Source organism: Clytia hemisphaerica, unplaced genomic scaffold, assembly GCF_902728285.1.
Source record: "Clytia hemisphaerica strain Z4C2 unplaced genomic scaffold, Clytia hemisphaerica genome assembly, whole genome shotgun sequence".
Classification (NCBI taxonomy): domain Eukaryota; kingdom Metazoa; phylum Cnidaria; class Hydrozoa; order Leptothecata; family Clytiidae; genus Clytia; species Clytia hemisphaerica.
In genome coordinates, this window is record NW_027104385.1 from 310,220 (window position 1) to 327,898 (window position 17,679).

Here is a 17,679-nt window from a genome sequence, read left to right on the forward strand (position 1 = left end):
CGGGAGGGCACATTGCTATACATTGTAGAAAACAGATATACATTTTCCAGGAGTTCCATTTTTTCCCAGAACAGATGATATAATCCAGGAGAGCCCAGGGTACAGAACAGATAGTTTTTTCTAGGAGAAAGGGACCTCGAGAACAGATATTTTATACTTCCTAGCCGGTGGCTGCTCTTGTACAGTGCATTTCTGGTATTTTGAAAAACATACCCTTAACCGCCGCACATACCCGTCGGTCAATTTGCCTGACTGCCTCCCCCCCGGGGGCATGTAGCATCGAACACAATTAAAAAATAAGTCTCATAGATAATGATGTACCTCTAGGCATTCTAAATTTTGAAAGTTTTCTCTTGGGCGGAACTCTTGGAACACCGCACCAGGTACGGCAGGTACGTCGCTCGCCGCCGTACCAGATATTTGCCAACAAATGGTCAGTGCTAAATAAAATCAAAAATTTTCAAAAGAATTGTGTGACAAAACAAGGCATACTTGGCTAACAATAGCGTTAATTAAGTAACATGTCCATCTTTGTTTGATGCTGACCCATGCACGTGTATTGTTACAACCTGTAGATTCCAACATGTCAGCACTTTTATCACACAGGGTATTTCCCTTTTACCCCCAACCCCCAATACGGTTTATCATTTTATGCGGACTTCCGCGCTTTTTGTAACATTACGTAATTTTTGAAAACGCGCACGCGCAGTACAGATGTAAACAAAGAAAACAGCAGATTCACGCAGAAAAAACCTCAAGTACAGACAAAATCAAAATATTGAAGAAATTTTAATTATAAAATCAAGTTTGTTTTATGGGTATACCTCAGAAAAGATTACGAAACAAACGAATATCAGAAGATGGATAAAGAAACAGCAATCAAAGCCCAACTTGGGCAAAATTTGAAACGCTTTATTTTACCAGCAAACTCACAATTTGAAGATCTTTCAAAGATGGTAAGCATTTTTTCATTTTTTATTTGTTTTTATTGTTTTATTTATCTGTTTAAAACAATTCCAGGCTGATCTATTCGCTACAACGAGCCTGTTGTAAGAGACTAGCAAGGACTGTGACTCTGTGACGATAAATGTACATCCGAGCACATTCAAACCAAAGGTCCATGGGGAAAGAGGACCCTGCCGACGCACCGGACTGTGCGGTGTATTTGTCCGGTGGCAAAAAGTATCCTTTTGCTACACCGGACGCAATAAGTCCAGTGTCAGTCCGGTGTTGCATACAGGGAATTTTCAACGCCGGACATTTATGAAACAAAAAATTAAGAAACACCGGACGCACCGGACTCGTCATGTATGTCCAGTGTTTTGACTGTCCGGTGGGAAAAATATCCTTCTCTGACACCGGACATCCGACTTCCTTAAGTCCGGTGTAGAAATTGTCAGTGAGGGTGGAACCTCGCTTTTTGAGGATTACGATTTTACCAGCTTTTTAGCGATTTTTGCCTTGCTAACCCAAATCTCGCAACCTCTTTACCTTAAAGGAAGATCGAAATTAGAGTTTTTCAGCGTTCCGAAAAAAACGCAAAGCAAAAATTTTTTCATCTTCACAGGATCGATTCTCAACAACAAAATACATCTTTTGGTCTTTGGGTTTGTTTCTGACCTTTTTCCTTCAAAGAATATCGATCACTTTCATTTTCCCCTCGAGCGCGCGAGAAAAAAATGATTAGCTCGCATTCTCGCGCGGGCGAATAAAGATGAGGCGGCAATCTTGCACTGAGGGTGGAACTTAGTTTCCGCCCTATTTTGCGTCCACAATAGAATGGTCCAAATACGGGGGTATTCCAAATGATAAACGATGTCGTTCTGTAAGTGTTTATTTTCTAAGAGATACAAATAGTATATTATTGAATATTATTAACTTATTTATTTAAGTATTTTTGAGCCCAGATTTAAATATCTGGTTAAATAAAAAACAAATGATAGCAGTTCTGTTTTACTTCAAACCCCGGGAAAAGTTTTTTTGCCGACTTAGCTATTTTACAAATTTCGGAAAAGAACTCCCATAGGAATTCCGATACATAACCCGATTGGTTCATTTCGGAACGACTTCAAGAAAGTCATAATGGCAGATAATTTTAAAAGTTTCTGAGGAAATGTATAGAATTTATGGATGTTGATGGCTTGTTGATTCTTTAAAGAAAAAAGATAACAGGTATAGCTTTTTCTAATCCTGGAATATCGAGGTTCCAGCTACACTGATTGTTGGGTGCTAAAAAAAAATTCTCATTTTACACCGGACTTTTGCTTGTCCGGTGTTCGTTTAAGTTTGTTGAATCACGTGCGTTTGGTTTGGGAATGCGAAACACGAACGCAAACTACCCATGTCTAAACTTTTCAATATATCTCTAGAACTAACAGATTTTTTGAAATTCTGTAAAAAGGTCTAAGTTCCTGAATAGTTTTACTATGTTCTATGGAAAAATCATAAGCATCAGTCAAATACTCGTTCATCTATTTAAGATTGAAGACAAAAATTTGCGAAGAAAAATATACCTTGAGCACAAAAAATGCTTTTTTAAACACTTTTTTCCACCGAAAAACAAATAACTTTTACAGACTTACCTTCCCCAAACATTGAAGAAGCCTCTACTAATTAAAGTAAATGAGATAAGATAAGATAAAACCTTAAAATCAACCAGAATTTACAACCTTTCGTCCAAAGCAAAAGACGTGCTTTTCTCGCCGCCATCTTGAATTTAAAATGAGAATTCTAGAGAATTCCATTCGTTTCCAGCTCCCGCGGTCTTTTTTCATCCAATCAGATCGCGCGATTTCACTTTCGCTTTCTCTAGTCCAATAAGACTGCGGGATTTGAGTCATGTGACTTTTCTATTAAAAAACCCGCGTGAAATACAGGGGGTCAAAAATAGAAATACAGGGGGTCACACTACTGGCTACAGGAACTGAAAGCAAGCAATTAAGGCCAATATTTTTGGTTTTTCTGAAGGACAAAAGGTTTAGGAAGCTTTACTGAAAGAGGGATAAGGCTGGGACAATCTATTTAAAAGATATGGACATAAAAAAGGCACTTTTTTGGGTGATAATTAAGATTTTACTTAGAAACTTTAATTCTCTTACCCCCGGCTCGGCCCCCCCTGATATGAGCAAGGAAACCATGATGGCCACCCCTACTGAAAATTTCAGATCAAAACAAACAAGGAATTAATTCCTGTAACTCGAAGAAAATTGGAAAAAACTGGTTTTTGACTGTTTCTGATCCTAAAGTGCTATTTTTTGGTAAAAGCTATACAATTTATGTTTGGATTTCTAGAAAGCTTACCCATTCATTGTTAATACATTTTTTATTTGAAAGTAATCTCTTCATGGAATAAAAAGATATAGTCAAATCTTGTAGGGTCATTTTTCAAAATTTTTTTGCCAAATTCGATTTTCGCATTTCGCCATTTTACCCTACGCAAACGCACGTGGAATCGTATGCAAAAATTATGGTGACCGAGCTGTGGTGAAATTCCCTTAGAAAGTATGCAAAACATATGCAAAAAGAAAGTATTAATATAAAACTTACATGCATAATTGGCATTATATTAAAGTGTAACTTGTAGATCAGTTTCAAAAATGAAAGGGGGTTCTGTGACATTTTCAATGTTTGAACTTTGGACAGCTGTACAAGTGACAAATTTAGAGTTATACTTTGTTTTTTTTTCGCTTTGAGCTCTTGGTTTTCCTTTGATGAACAAAGTTTCAAAGAAATCATAAAAATAGACTTACTTTATCAATAGTTACTTATCACCATAGATGTTAGGTGACTTTTTTAGACTTACTTTAAGATTAGACTTACTTTACTTGTAATATTCAAACAAATAAACAAATCTAAAATATTAGCCTTCATCTGTGCGCTCGATATAAACAAAGCTCATGGTTGGGATGACATATCAATCCAGATGATAAAAAAGGTGTTCCTCAGGGTTCCATTCTGGGACCCCTCTTTTTCCTGGTATATATTAACAATCTCCCCGAGGATATAATCTCCTTGATCAAAATATTTGCTGATGACTCTTCTTTATTTTCCTTGATTCTTGATCAGATTCGCTGTTCTCAAGAACTGAACTGTGACTTGCTAGTTCTTTGTGTAAACTTGCATATGTTTTGCATACTTTCCAACTAAATCCAACCGCGGCTTTATCGTTCCTCTATTTTTGCATACAATTCAAGATGGCGGATGGAATGGCAAAAAGGTCTATTCGTTTGTAAGCATCCTAGTCATCAATTTCTTATGCACACGGTAAACCTCTGAAAGCGCTTGAAAATTATACATTTGAGGAAAATAGTCCCGCGGAAAATTCTACAACAAGAATCTTGTTGTGCGCCGGAAAGTCAAAAACTAATACGGCGCTCTATTCATAAACACAATTTATACAACTTTGTTGTCGGTCTTAGTCCTTTCACAATCCGATCTCAGGTTACATTCAGTCAATGGCTTTTTTAGTCGGACATTGAACGTTGACCGACACTTATTTGCAGCCCTGGAATGGATCAAGATACAAAATGAACTTGAATTTAATGTCTCACAAAAGAGAAAGGATCTAACTCAAATTTTAGAACTAAAATTTCACCTTTCAAAATGGGCAAAAATGGTCTAAAAATTGGCCATTAAATTTACTATGAGAAAAGAGGGAACTGGAAATAGACAGACATATCTGTATCAATGATTGTATATACTTACACAATTTTTTTGTTTTTTTTTAAATAGAGAAAATATTTACAAGGCTAAGGACAAAACTTATTTGTTGGGAAAAGCATTATTAACTCTAGCATACTTGATCCACATGCTATGCTTTGCTAGACAAGATATTTTGATGAAGAGAGAGATTTTTACACACATGATTTTTTCCAATTAACATTTTTTTTCAATAAAGTTTTGCCAGAAAATATCCTTAATATTTTACAAATTCTGAGCTGTAATAAATGATAATAAAATGTTCTACCACTTCATTGTTCTGCTCTTTGCTGTTTGACAATAAATGTATTAAAATTATTATAGAATTGACATATTTTTGATTGTTCTTATAATTTCATATAACCCTTTTTATACAGTACACTTGTAAACTTTTTTATGATACCATTTTATAGAGCTTGTAAAAGCTTGTAATGATACAAATAAAGATCAAAATAGAGAATATTTCTTCTTTTACAGCTGAATACATTATTCAAAGATGAAATAGCGACAATTAAATACGTTGATGAAGAGAATGAATTGATAACAATGAGCACGCATGAGGAGCTTAGTGAGGCTATAAAGTCGCTTCATAAAACTGGCAATGTTTTAAAACTTCACATCAATCATTCAGAAGAACAAAAGTTTGATAAAATGGTATGTCCATCAAATCAAATGAATAATTTTTTACCAATATAAAATTGAATTGACAAAAAATCTTTACTTGTGCATACCACTCATAAATTTAATAACAATTTGTTCATTAAATTCTATGTTTATTTGCATAGGTCCCATTTTAATTTTTACCTTTAGGAATCATCACATCAAGCTAAGCAACAAGTCCAAAGACAAGAAAGCAAAGTCAAATCAAAACAATCAACTGACAAAGGGAGAAAGAGTTCTATCCCACACAAAATTGAAAGTGCATCAAAACTTTCCAAAGATATTGAACTCATTGATTCGGAGGTGACTGGTAGAATCCCAGTCCCTTCACCTGCATTGAAATGCAAACTGGACAATCATTTTATTTCACAGCAACCTGGACGTAGGAAATTGCGAAGATTGTCATCAACTAAATCGGAACCACGCAAAAGGAAGAGCAGATTCTCAAGAAACTCTCATGAATCTTCTTCTTCATCGTCGTCAAGCAGGTTTGTTTATGCTCTTGAAATCAACATTGAAAGTCCTCAGTCAGATTTTTTGCCTTCCTCTCTTTATTTGCATCTTTAACTTTTTTAGGTCAAATAAATGTATAAATAGGAAGTATAGAAATAGGCTCTATCTCAAAACTCAGTTAAACCATAAAGATTTAAAGGCATAGCTGATAATGATATAATATTTAAAGAGAAAAACTATCTTGATTTTCAGCTCATCCTCGTCATCTTCATCCTCATCAAGCTCCTCAAGCTCATCCAGTTCTGATAGTAGTTCAGAAGATGAAGATACAAAACGTCCAAAACGTCCCTCTTCACCTTCCCTTGCATTCAATAAGGTAAGCAATACCATGTGGGTTAAGTTACTCCAGCTTTTTAACAGACAATGTGTCTTTTGTGGCCTGATACTGTTGTGTCATGGAAGATTTAGCAAAATAACGATTTTATTTGTTATCTTTTGGTGAGGATATTAGTTAAATACGGAATCGTCTGATCTTACAATTGGCAGTCTGAATATTTTATAGTTTTCATTGCAGTATGTTTCCTTTCATCAAAAATGATGACTAGTTTCCAAGACGAGAATTTTGAAGAACTGTTTTTAAAGTATTTTTAAACGGACTATCTGACTAGCTATTGGTTTTTATTTAGATGCTGACAAAGTTTGAAAAAAGGATCCATGAAAGGTTTTCTGAAGAACTTCAAGAGTTTTCCAGAACATTGAAACATGACATTATCTCCACCCTTTCCCAACAACTAAACGGAGCTGTAATTGATGTTGTCAAAACAAATCATAATGCCAGTACACAAGATGATGTGTCAGACCTTCTTGATTCTTCCTCTCTTAGAGGATCAGAATTCTCCTCCACCAGCAATAAAAGTAAGTGTTCCATTTTGCAAGACTATCTGCCCTTTTTAGTTTTCAAAATGAAATTCACAGTCGTTTAGGTCTTAGTTATTTTAATCTTTGACCCTCATATCATAGCTTCACTTTAATCGTATAATACATGTCGTTAAAGGTCAGACATTTTTAACTTTGACAATATTACTCCATTTTTCAAGGTTCTACTTTTTTAAATCAAAACATATAGGTTAAAATTTGATTTATTTATTTTTCCTTAAGCTAAATACCACCACAGAAATGTTATATGCGACCATTGTGAAAATGAGATCGTTGGACCAAGATACAAGTGTGGGTAAGTACAGTTGAGTCTCCATAACTCCAACATACACGTGGAACACAAACAGAGTTAAGGAAATTTGAAGTTATAGAGAAAGGTTTATAAGGCATTGTTAACTGAAGCGACGAGTTATTCAAGAAATCCAAGTTCGAGTTAAAATGACCCTACTGTAGATATATTCACCTAAATGCGATACTTTTCATCTCCTGATTTCAGTTTTCTCCTGGTAAGATAAGGTAAACAGTGTTAAAAGTTCTTCCTTCTCAAACAGATTTCTCAGAGGCTTTCCTGTCTTAAAATTCTGCTTAACTTACCAGAATTTCAAGAATATTATGCGCTAATTTGCTGTGGAAAATCCATTTTTTGTCTCAGACGAAAAACCTTACTTTAACCAATGGGTATACTTGGCAGCTTTACCAAACCATAATGTCCTATATATTCTATTGAAACTTATAGAAACTGCAGTGATTATGACCTTTGTGAGACATGTGAAGGTATTGATGGTATACACATCCCAAGCCACGTTTTTCTCAAACTACACTACCCTTCAAACCATGCTGGACGAAAATCATACTGGGATGCACCCAAGCCATTGCTCAATACAAACGTTTACGAAGAAAGAGAAACGGAGCGAGAAAAGTAAGAATTCGTTTTACTATTTTACGTAGAGCCATCTAGTTTCAGTTGGGAATTTTTTACAATGATATTTTCTTTAACACAAAATCTGAAATTTTATCATGGTTCTTTTTTAAAACCTGTTGGAATATGTTATTAAATTATTAATCGTAGTCCCTTACCCTACCCTTACCTCAAAGGTTGTGTAATATAACTTGAGATATCCTAGGTATGTATACGCCATTGGCTTTTAAAACAGTCCCAAAAACCCAATTTCTTCTTTAGTTCGGGAATTTTTAAGGGTTAAAGGTTGTATTTTTACATAAGTGTTCTCGTTTTATATCAGACACATATTTCATATCAGGACAGTGTTTGCCTTTTGTTATTATGCTGATATAAGCAAAAGAATGTTTTTCTTTTCCTCTTTCTGCCCAATCTTGCTCCACATCAGCTTCAATTCAATATCAAAAAGCTTGTAAATGTAAATTGATGAGTAAGCAGACGATATCAAAAAACAAAACCTTTAAGGGTTTTGTTGCAAAGGTAATCAAAGGTTTCCAAATGAGAGGTTTATTTGTTGTCTTGATGGTGCAATCTTACACGTATATAACAGTACATTCTTTTGAATGTTTTAACTTCCTATTACAGGTTTTGTTTTTAAATAAGAGTGATATCGTTTGCTTACTTATCAATTATACAAGTTTTTGGACCTACCCCGGTGGGGTGGAGGTCCTATAAATTCACCTCTGTCCGTCCGTCCGTTCGTTACCAGCTTTTCTCGAGATTGAATCATAGGAATCATTTGATTTTTGGTACAAAGGTGCAAAACGGTGGTGGCCAAAATGTGACGGAGCCCGATTTTCGAAAAAAAAATTTTTTGGGCAAATTTGGGCCAAAAAACGGCTAAAAAACGGGTTTTTTGGACTTTGTGAAAAATTGGATCATTAATTTTTTCTGATTTTTTGCATGAAAGTAGGGTACCATCATAGGTAAAGGATGGCTCAAGCAGATTTTTGCAAAAAAATTTATTTGGCTTAAAAAACGCATGTTTATCTATAAGAATCACTATTAATAAGCATACATCAATGTTTTTACTCAAATTACTCAATTTCTTTATGAGATAGATGTTCTTTTTGCTCATGTGGGCTTACTTTTAAAGAATATGTGTGTTTAGACATGAAATTTTGGTTGCTTGGCGTGTTTTTATAGAAAAACTGGCCAAGCTCAATATTTTTTTATAAGCACATTATCAATTACTTAGGTATTAGCTTTTCTCAAGATTGGCTCTTTCATTCTTTAAGACTTTTTGCACAAAGATGCATAACTATAAACCCTCGAATGTGACGGAGCCCAATTTTCGAAAAAAAAACTGTTTTGGGGCAAATTTGGGCCAAAAATACGGCTAAAAAACGGGTTTTTTGGACTTTGTGAAAAATTGGATCATTAATTTTTTCTGATTTTTTTGCATGAAAGTAGGGTACCATCATAGGTAAAAGATGGCTCAAGCAGATTTTTGCAAAAAAAATTTGTTGGCTCAAAAAACGCATGTTTATCTATAAGAATCACTATTAATAAGCATACATCAATGTTCTTAGCCAAATTACTCAATTTTTTGATGAGATAGATGTCTTTTTATGCTCACGAAGTCTTGAATATGAAAGAATATTTCAAGAGCATGAAATTTAGGTTTCTAAACGTTTTTTTTATAAGAAACAAACGACTAATTTTAATAAATCTTCACTATTTGTGTTCTGAATGATTGTTTAACGTTCATGCTCACGTAGATATCAATTATATATGTGTTAAATGCATAACCAGGTAGGTCCATAAAAGTATCACTTGTTTCACATTGGAATGACACGGATGTGGAGTAGGATTGGTCAGAAAGAGGAAAAGAAAAACATTTTTTCGCTTATATCAGCACAATATAATAATAGGCAGACACTGTCCTGATATGAAATATGTGTCTCGTATGTAACGGGAACACTTATGTAAAAATAAAACCATTAACCTATTAACGATAAAAATGTGCATTTTTAAATTCCCTTTTATAATATCAAGAATATCCATTATTATATAATGCTGAATTAGGGATTTAACGAGGGGAAAACCTCTCATGTGATTTTTGATAAGTCATAAAACTGAGGCTAGCAATATTTAGGCAATTTTTCAATTATATTTTTTTCACAATTGTCGATTCAGCAATTGATCTACAGCCCAATCAAAATTACTTCACAAAACGAGATCTGTTTTAATTGATTTCCAAAATCAACTAATATTCTCTTTACTCCTCAGGGATGATTTGCTTCAACGGAAATTGGATTCGGGTTCCGAATTAAATCCGAAATCTTTAGAAAAAAAGATCGAAAAACATAAGATGAAAATGAACGAAGCTAAACGTAAAAAGTAAGAAATGAAGATCCTTTAAGCCACTCAGCCGTTGGGTCATATTAAAAAAATCATATAAAAAAATGGGCTCTTCCAGAAAATGTTCGTACATGGGGGTGGAGCCATGTCCGGGGGGGGGGGTGAACTCACTCTGTTCGAGGGTAATTTTAAATGTTCTGTTTTCTGGGGGGGGGGTCAAAAGTCACAATGCCCGGGGGTAAATTTCCAAAAAATATTCTCCACCCCCATATTTAAATGTTTTCTGGAAAAGCCCAATCCTTATTCTTACCAAGTCTTTGAACATGATTTTATGGTATAATATAAATCTGGGTATTGTCTTAAGGAGACCAACTTTACCTTACCGGCCCCTTTTACGCCAGACTCTACTTAACTAAACGCCTGCTTCTTTTCTTTATATCCATCACTTCCAAATTTGAAGTTATTATGTCTGCAATTTGGTCTTTAAAAGGTAATTGATATGTATATAATGAAGACAGTTTTTCTCTCAACCATTCAAAATTCAAAATGTACTTTTTATTTGGTAAACAGAGAAGCACATGAAACAAGAAAAGAAGAATGGAAGAAAGTTCGAAAAGAATTGAAGAAAAATAAACGTGAAATCAATCGGAAGTTAAAGCTTGCTCGAATGTATGTATTTGTCATTAGCATTACATCTGCTATTTGAATCCCTTTTTCACTGTCACTGTCACTGTCACGATTTTTTTTATTTTAGCATTTATCCTCTCAGTCCCAGAGTTCTGGATTGTTCAAAGCGAGAGCCCCCGAAACATCTTCGCCAGGAGTAATAGCCTGTAAAAGAACGATTCCTCGAAGGGTCTGTGACTGAAAGGGTTTTAAAACATTAAATAAGTACCTTATGGGAACTTATTTTGGCGGAAACTAATTTTGGTGAATTCAACGAATTTAGACTTTAGAATTCAGCGAATTTAGACTTTAGAATTTAGACTTTAGAATTTAGATTTTTACTCTAATCACTTGCAATTTTTATTTTCACAGGAAGAAAAACAATCAGCTAGAGATTCGTGGTGTTCAAGAATTAACACTTTCTCCCTCACCTGGTGACACATCAGACTTCTCCTTCATTCAACGCTCGACGGACACTTCTTCGTTACAAGATGAAAACGTCATGACCGCTCTCGCAGGTAAGCAAATCTTCATCATTTTCTTGTTACTAGGTCATCTTTCAACTTTAGTCAGGGCGAGAAATTTTGATTCAAGGAAATAATATTTTTATATACCTTGAAGATTTCCCTTTTACCTTGTGTGTTTACCAACCACCCTTTTAGGCTTATTTTCATAAAAAAGTTCGCGGCGAAGTTAATTTCGTCTTTGATAGTACCGAGAGACCCCTAGGATTTCTTTCGAATCTATTGAAATACTCTGTACTTACAGCTATCTTTCCAAAAATTCGCTCAGCATTCAAACGCGCTAAAATGACGAAAATTCGGATGGTGCTGTGGTACTACCACTTTGAAATAAGACACAAAATCCGTAAAAGAGACTTTTTGAAGAGTTTTCTTTTGGTTGCCAGCTTGGTTCGTCTCTCGAATTATTTGGAAATTTTCATTATCAGCGGAATTCTTTTCATTAGCATTTGAATGTTAGCGAACTTTTAAAAAGATAGCTTTAAAATTCGGAGACTTAATTAACTCTTTTGCTTCTCATCACTAGGTCTTAAAATCGTTCAATTGCCAACACACGAGTTATCTTCAACAACAGTGATGACACAAGAAGAAAATTATGTCGAGGTTGAGCACCAAAGTCTTGGTGGTGAAGACATTGAAAATGTGAGTGATCACCAAGACATGTTTTTGACTGAGCCAGAAGAAGAACAAGCCGATGATGCTCCTTTGCTTCATGAGCGAACGGAATTCATCAAAACTAATATCGGTGAGTTATTTTTTTTTTCATTTTTGGGGATCAAAATTTTCAGCTTTTTCAACTTAACTTTTGATTGAATGAACCGATTTTAAAGTTTTAAATTTCAATTAAGTTTTCCTCTAAGGAATAAAAAATCTACAAAAAAATCTTTAACCATAATTTCACAATATCTTAACAAACCTGTATTTGGGTGCCCCCGGTAGTTTTGAAGGGTTTTTGTTGTTGTAGATAGTTGTTGCAACACTCGACATAAGTAGTCTCTTTTGAAACGCCAAATAGATCGGGTGAGAGAAATTGCTGTAATAATTTTTATAATTAATTTGGCCATTGATCCTCACGCATTGTGACTTATTTTCCCTTCAGGAAACTTTGAAGACGTTCCTCCGCATTCATCAACATCAATCTCACCAACAAGCCTTCCAGACACTTTCACCAATGAAGAAAACCAAGATGATGTTTCGAGTACCACTTCTGATGATTTCATTGTGGTGTCAAAAGTGTTTGATTTGAGCACGCCATTAGACGAAGACGAGATTCGAAAACGTTTGAAATATGAATTTGTGGACCATATGGGTGATTTGAGTGATGTTGTTGGACCATCAGCATTTTCAATGCACGTCAATGAAAAAATGAACAGAACTGAAGATGAGGATGATGATGATAATGATAGTGCAAGCATCGAAGTTGTTCAAATCGACAGCGACAGGTATAGAGCTTGCGACAAGATGGATTTTGTTGAAACAAATAATGAAAACAAAACAGCGCGCTAGTGATAACCTTTATCTTTTAGACACCATGCTTAGGTGCCCCCTTTGAAATTAACCGAAATTTTAATAATTAGACATTTTGGGCATTTGCAATTTCTACTTTATAGTATGATTGAACCACACTTCATATCTGCTTAAGAAGAAACGTTCCTAATGAAATTCTTTGCAAATATTTTCATTAATCTTCACATGTTTTCATTTTTTCTTTACTTTTCCAGGGATGACGAAAGTAATGACGAGGACAATGATATCACTTTGGAGCGTTTAAACAGCATCATGGATGAGAGCATTCCCAACAACACCAGCCAATCACTACCACCACCACAGTTGACTCCTTCACCAGTCATTGAACCTCTTGTCATCTCCATCATTGAAACGCAGCCTCAAGAATCACCACGACTTCCCAATGAAGATTTTTTCCCATCATCTCCAGTCATCGTTAACAAGCAACCAGAACCAACCAACAATCCATTGGTAGAGTCTCTAGATAGTCCGAACACCAACACAAAACAAGAACCTCAACCACAGTTATTCTTTGGGGACACTTCACCACCACAATCACCAGAACAACCAGGAATCATCTCCACTCAACCGACACTTCATGATGAAATCCAAAAACTCCAATTTACAATGGAAGAATCAATTCGTAGCACGAAAACAACTTCAGCAGACCAATCACCAAGCCCGACAACTTTATTGGAGCAATCTAAAGCAGCCAGCAAGAACACATTTGCACCACCTTCACCGAGAGATGAAGTTGTCCAACCAGTTTCACAAGCTACAGTTGACCTAACTTCGTCCACTTCTGAGGAGGACATGCCAAGAAGGTTAGTTAATCATGTCCTTGAGTCTTCGGCTATTAGTTGCTAATTTCTTAAATTCCTATTCTTTTTTCATTCAAGTCGTGGTCTGTCCATAAATAAATAACCTTTGAGACTTGGGCAAAAAAATATCCCTCAGGTTTGATTTCATAAAATTTTTTGCCCAAGGGCCTCATCGTGAGGCTCTGAGTATGTTAATCTACATAAAATTGCACTTCTAACGGTACCAAGAAACCTAGTGCGGAAATGTTTTCAAGGTTGACCTCTTTTATGTCATAAATCAGCCAGACTATGGAGTTTTAGGGACAAGTTAGAAGAATAAAAATATTACAGAACCTGACGGGACAGGAAAAATAATTTCGTAAAAAATTCTGGCTAAGTGACAAATGGTTTAGAAACCTCCTCAATCTTTTCGGTATTTTTCTACTAAAATAAACGATTATCAATTTATTTTAGGCCTGCAACACACCAGATCACTTATGACGGAGTTGATGACGAAGATTCTATCGTCAAAAGAATCAAAGAACAAGACCAACAAATTATTCAACAGATCAAACAACAACAAGAAACTGACCCTGAATGGCTTAAAAGTATATTTTATTCTGTCATACCAAATACACGAGTTTTTTTATAAGAACAAACTCTATGAGAACATGATGATTTGACGACTAAAATAATAAGAACAAGTTAAGAACATTTAAGGCTTTGCCGACTCTTAGGAAAACGAACGAAAATACTTTAAAAATGGTGAGCGAAAGTAAGAACATTTTAAGAACATTTTTAGGCTTAAAATTCAAAAAGTTAAGAACATTCGAAGGCTTCAAAAATGTTGGATGTTTATATTGAAAAACGTGTAATTCTTGAAACAATAAATTATGTTCCTATTTCATTTAATTCATAACAAACTTTGCAATAGGAAAATGTGTTAAATGTTAGAAATTTCTTCGAGAAGCCATGATTGCCATTGCAAAAAAAAATGAGTATTAATAAATGACTCTTTTTGGCTCAATACGATTTTTACAAAAACCAAGCCAAAAATAATGCAGTACTTGTCAAAGTAACAACTCAAAGTTTCCTGTATTCAAACTTTGCAATGATTTCTTTTGATTTTTTTCCAAAAGGTATTGCAGTAGCATCAGGAGCCAACCCGTCGCCACCTGTTCCACAACGAGATAGTGGAGCCGCCGAAACTGTAAGTTGTTTTTCTGTCTGTTTTTCTATTTGTATAGCGCAGTCTCCCTAATTCGAACTTCTATGATTCTTTTTCTTATTCGGACTCAGCAATTCGAATCTTTGTTCAATTTGAAGAAATCTCTTGGTCCCTTTAAGATCGAATTAGAGAGAGGCGACTGTATTTCAAATTGAACTGCTATGAACTGTTTTCTCGTATATTAGGAATTCAGACAGTAAATAAGTTTTTTTTGTAATTAATACATCTCAGGTATTCTGACAGCTTATTGTGAAGTTTAAAGCTCTTAACATCCAGTGCATCTATCCCTTTAAAGCAGAGTATTGTCCTTGTCAATCTGTTGAGACTTGGTTTTCGCTGAAAGTTAACTTGGTTTTTATGTATCTTACAGTGGAAAGTTGTTTTAATCTCTAGTACTAATTCTACCTCTTTTTCTTCAACAGAAAAACACATCATTCGGTGAAGTTTTAACAGATGCTATGGCGTCAGTTGTTGACAATGTTGCCAGTGTGGCGGCCACCCTTTTACAACCCGCCCTTCCGCCACCAGTTGCTCAATATCACAAAGTAGAAGCCAACCGAAATAATGAAGAGGGGGCCACTGTCAACGTTATCACAGTAAGTTCTTTTCTTTTTCTTTTTCCTTCTTCTCTGATTCATTAGGGATGGTGAGAAAAAAATTAACCCTTGGTTAATTTGATGTGATGCGTTTATTTGCTAAGCCATGATAAAGACTGAATTTTAAAGTAGTATACAAATTATAAACTCGCAAAAGATTCTGTAAAATACATCGAAACACAAAAAACCGAACTGGAAAGCAGGTGTTAGATTATTATTAAGCAGAACTACTTTTTTAGAGGTCTGCGATTCAGACTAAGTATCCACCGACCATATTGTTCTCATTATAAGGAAGAATTACTTTTTTTTTACTACAGTAGAATCTCCGTAACTCGAATCCGCCCGGGTAGCAAAACTTTGAGTTAAGAAAATTTGCTTTGCTAACTGAAGGGGCGAGAAAAACCTGTTCAAGTAAAGGAGACATTCGAGTTAAAGAGAGGTTCGAGTTAAAGAGACACTACTGTATTAAAATCTCATTATTTTCAGGGTGAAAGGCAAAGACAAGATCCATTCGAAGCTTGCATGTCACAACTCTTTGATATGGGATTCTACGATCGTGAATTGAACACCAGAATGCTTCATAAACATAACAATGACGTCAGCTCATGCGTATCAGAGCTTGTTCTTTCAGTCGATGACCAATGGCATAATGGCAGACATGGATCGAGGGGTGATGGATTCTTGGCTTAATTTTTTAATTTGAGAACCAAAATCGAACGCGAAAAGTTGCTAGAATAAAAACTTTGTAGCCTATGATTTGGCCATAACATTTTTTCCCAATGATTTTCTCAGGAAAATTATGACTCGGTCACTCACGAGTGACTTAAAAATTGTGAACTCTTTATTATTCCTTTGGAGTTTTCTAAAAAAAACTTGTAATGATACCTTATGTGTAAGTATTTGTAAAGTATTACCAATTTAATTTCTGTTGTGTTTTTCTTTCTACTGCATTGGATAGAATTTAGAATGTATAAGACTGTCACTAACGGTAAAGCTTCTAATTGGAATGTTTAGTTTAAGAACTTGAATAGTATTAAGTAGATGAAGTTTATTTAGTATAAGAAATTAAGAAATAAGTGATGCCTGTTCTTTTTATAATTCTGTTGAACAACATGTAGGAAATTAGAGAATTTGTCGAAAGAGACAAAAGGGAGTGAAAAATTAGAGAAAGCTAAGCTGTTTTTCCGCAATGCTAACTAAGCATCCTGTGCTGTCCCGGGTGAAAAATTTTAAAAATGAGATGATAAGAAGAATTGAGGTGAAATGAGGAAATTTGAAAATATTTTTTTCCAAAATTTAATTAGTGGGGTGGAGGGGGGGGGTGTTCAAAAATGTAATTAGCGCGATAAGGACGAGTAAGAATGTGTTTTATATAATACTGTAGTCTTTTCTTCTTTTTTTTGTAAATAAATTGCTTATCTTTTGAATTTTTATGAGGTTCTCTTTAGAACCGTTTATTACCTTTCCTGGTGTAGCCTTGGCGTAAAACTCTTGGTCTTCACACTAAGAACGGCACTTTGCGCTCTAGTCAAAGTTAATTTTGAGATTTCTTCCAATTTTGTTTTATTGTAAATTATCGTAAAACTTTATGTTGTACATAATATATTGATTGAGTTTTTTTTTTTCATGAATTTTTGATTTTTGTATTATATTAAATTCTTGATTGGAATTTTTGTTACTTTTGAACTTTATTCTTTAAATCAGATTTTCCTACACCAAAAATTAAAAGGCTGGTGTTTTGAGTGAAATACTATCATCTTTTTCGTAAGTCTTGCCTCCTGTGGTAATTGTTTTATTACGTTATAAGCTCGATCGCCTGGTTAGACTAGCAGGTTTTGTAAAATATTATAAACACTTTTACTTAAAACGAAATAAATCTAAATAAATCTAATAAGAGTCATTTTATAACTGATTCTCATCCAGAAAAAAATTTTACATGGGGGCTGGAAGACCCCGGACAAGGCAAATTTTGATGATTTTTTGCTACCCCTCGGACAATATATCCTCCACCCCCCGTGTGAAATTTTTTTCTGGAAGAGCCCATTCTCAGTTCTCTTCATGGGCAAAACCATTGAACTTATCAGTGTTGCAACTTTTCCGTCTGTAGACGGATATCCGTCCAGTTGAGATACAAATATATCATTTCCGTCTTGTCAGTAAGAGGGGTTTTGGTTCAAATGACCATCTAAGCCTATGGTTTCCGTCCATACACGTTTTTTCTTTTATTAGAACCCAGTTTATAAGAACATTGAGGCTGAAATTCGTCGAAAAATTAAGAACACCGTAAGAACATGCCCAGCCTCAGTTTGGAAAAAATAACAAGAAACTACAATGTTTTCCTCTTTTCAAGCAG

At 34.9% G+C, this 17,679-nt stretch overlaps 2 protein-coding genes across 2 annotated transcripts in view; both read left to right on the forward strand.

Moving 5' to 3' along the window:
• LOC136819443 (protein CNPPD1-like) overlaps nt 1-17,679 on the forward strand; it is an 84,284-nt gene that overhangs the window by 38,288 nt on the left and 28,317 nt on the right. The window lies entirely within an intron of this gene.
• Nucleotides 735-16,215, forward strand: LOC136819447 (next to BRCA1 gene 1 protein-like). Its single transcript, XM_067075670.1, has 17 exons — nt 735-956; nt 5,176-5,352; nt 5,509-5,846; nt 6,064-6,187; nt 6,498-6,726; nt 6,970-7,042; nt 7,484-7,666; nt 9,938-10,048; nt 10,580-10,678; nt 11,048-11,193; nt 11,723-11,941; nt 12,296-12,638; nt 12,918-13,526; nt 13,977-14,110; nt 14,642-14,712; nt 15,153-15,326; nt 15,813-16,215. Exons 1-17 carry the CDS (start codon nt 861-863, stop codon nt 16,014-16,016), a joined length of 3,330 nt encoding a protein of 1,109 aa, XP_066931771.1. The 5' UTR covers nt 735-860; the 3' UTR covers nt 16,017-16,215.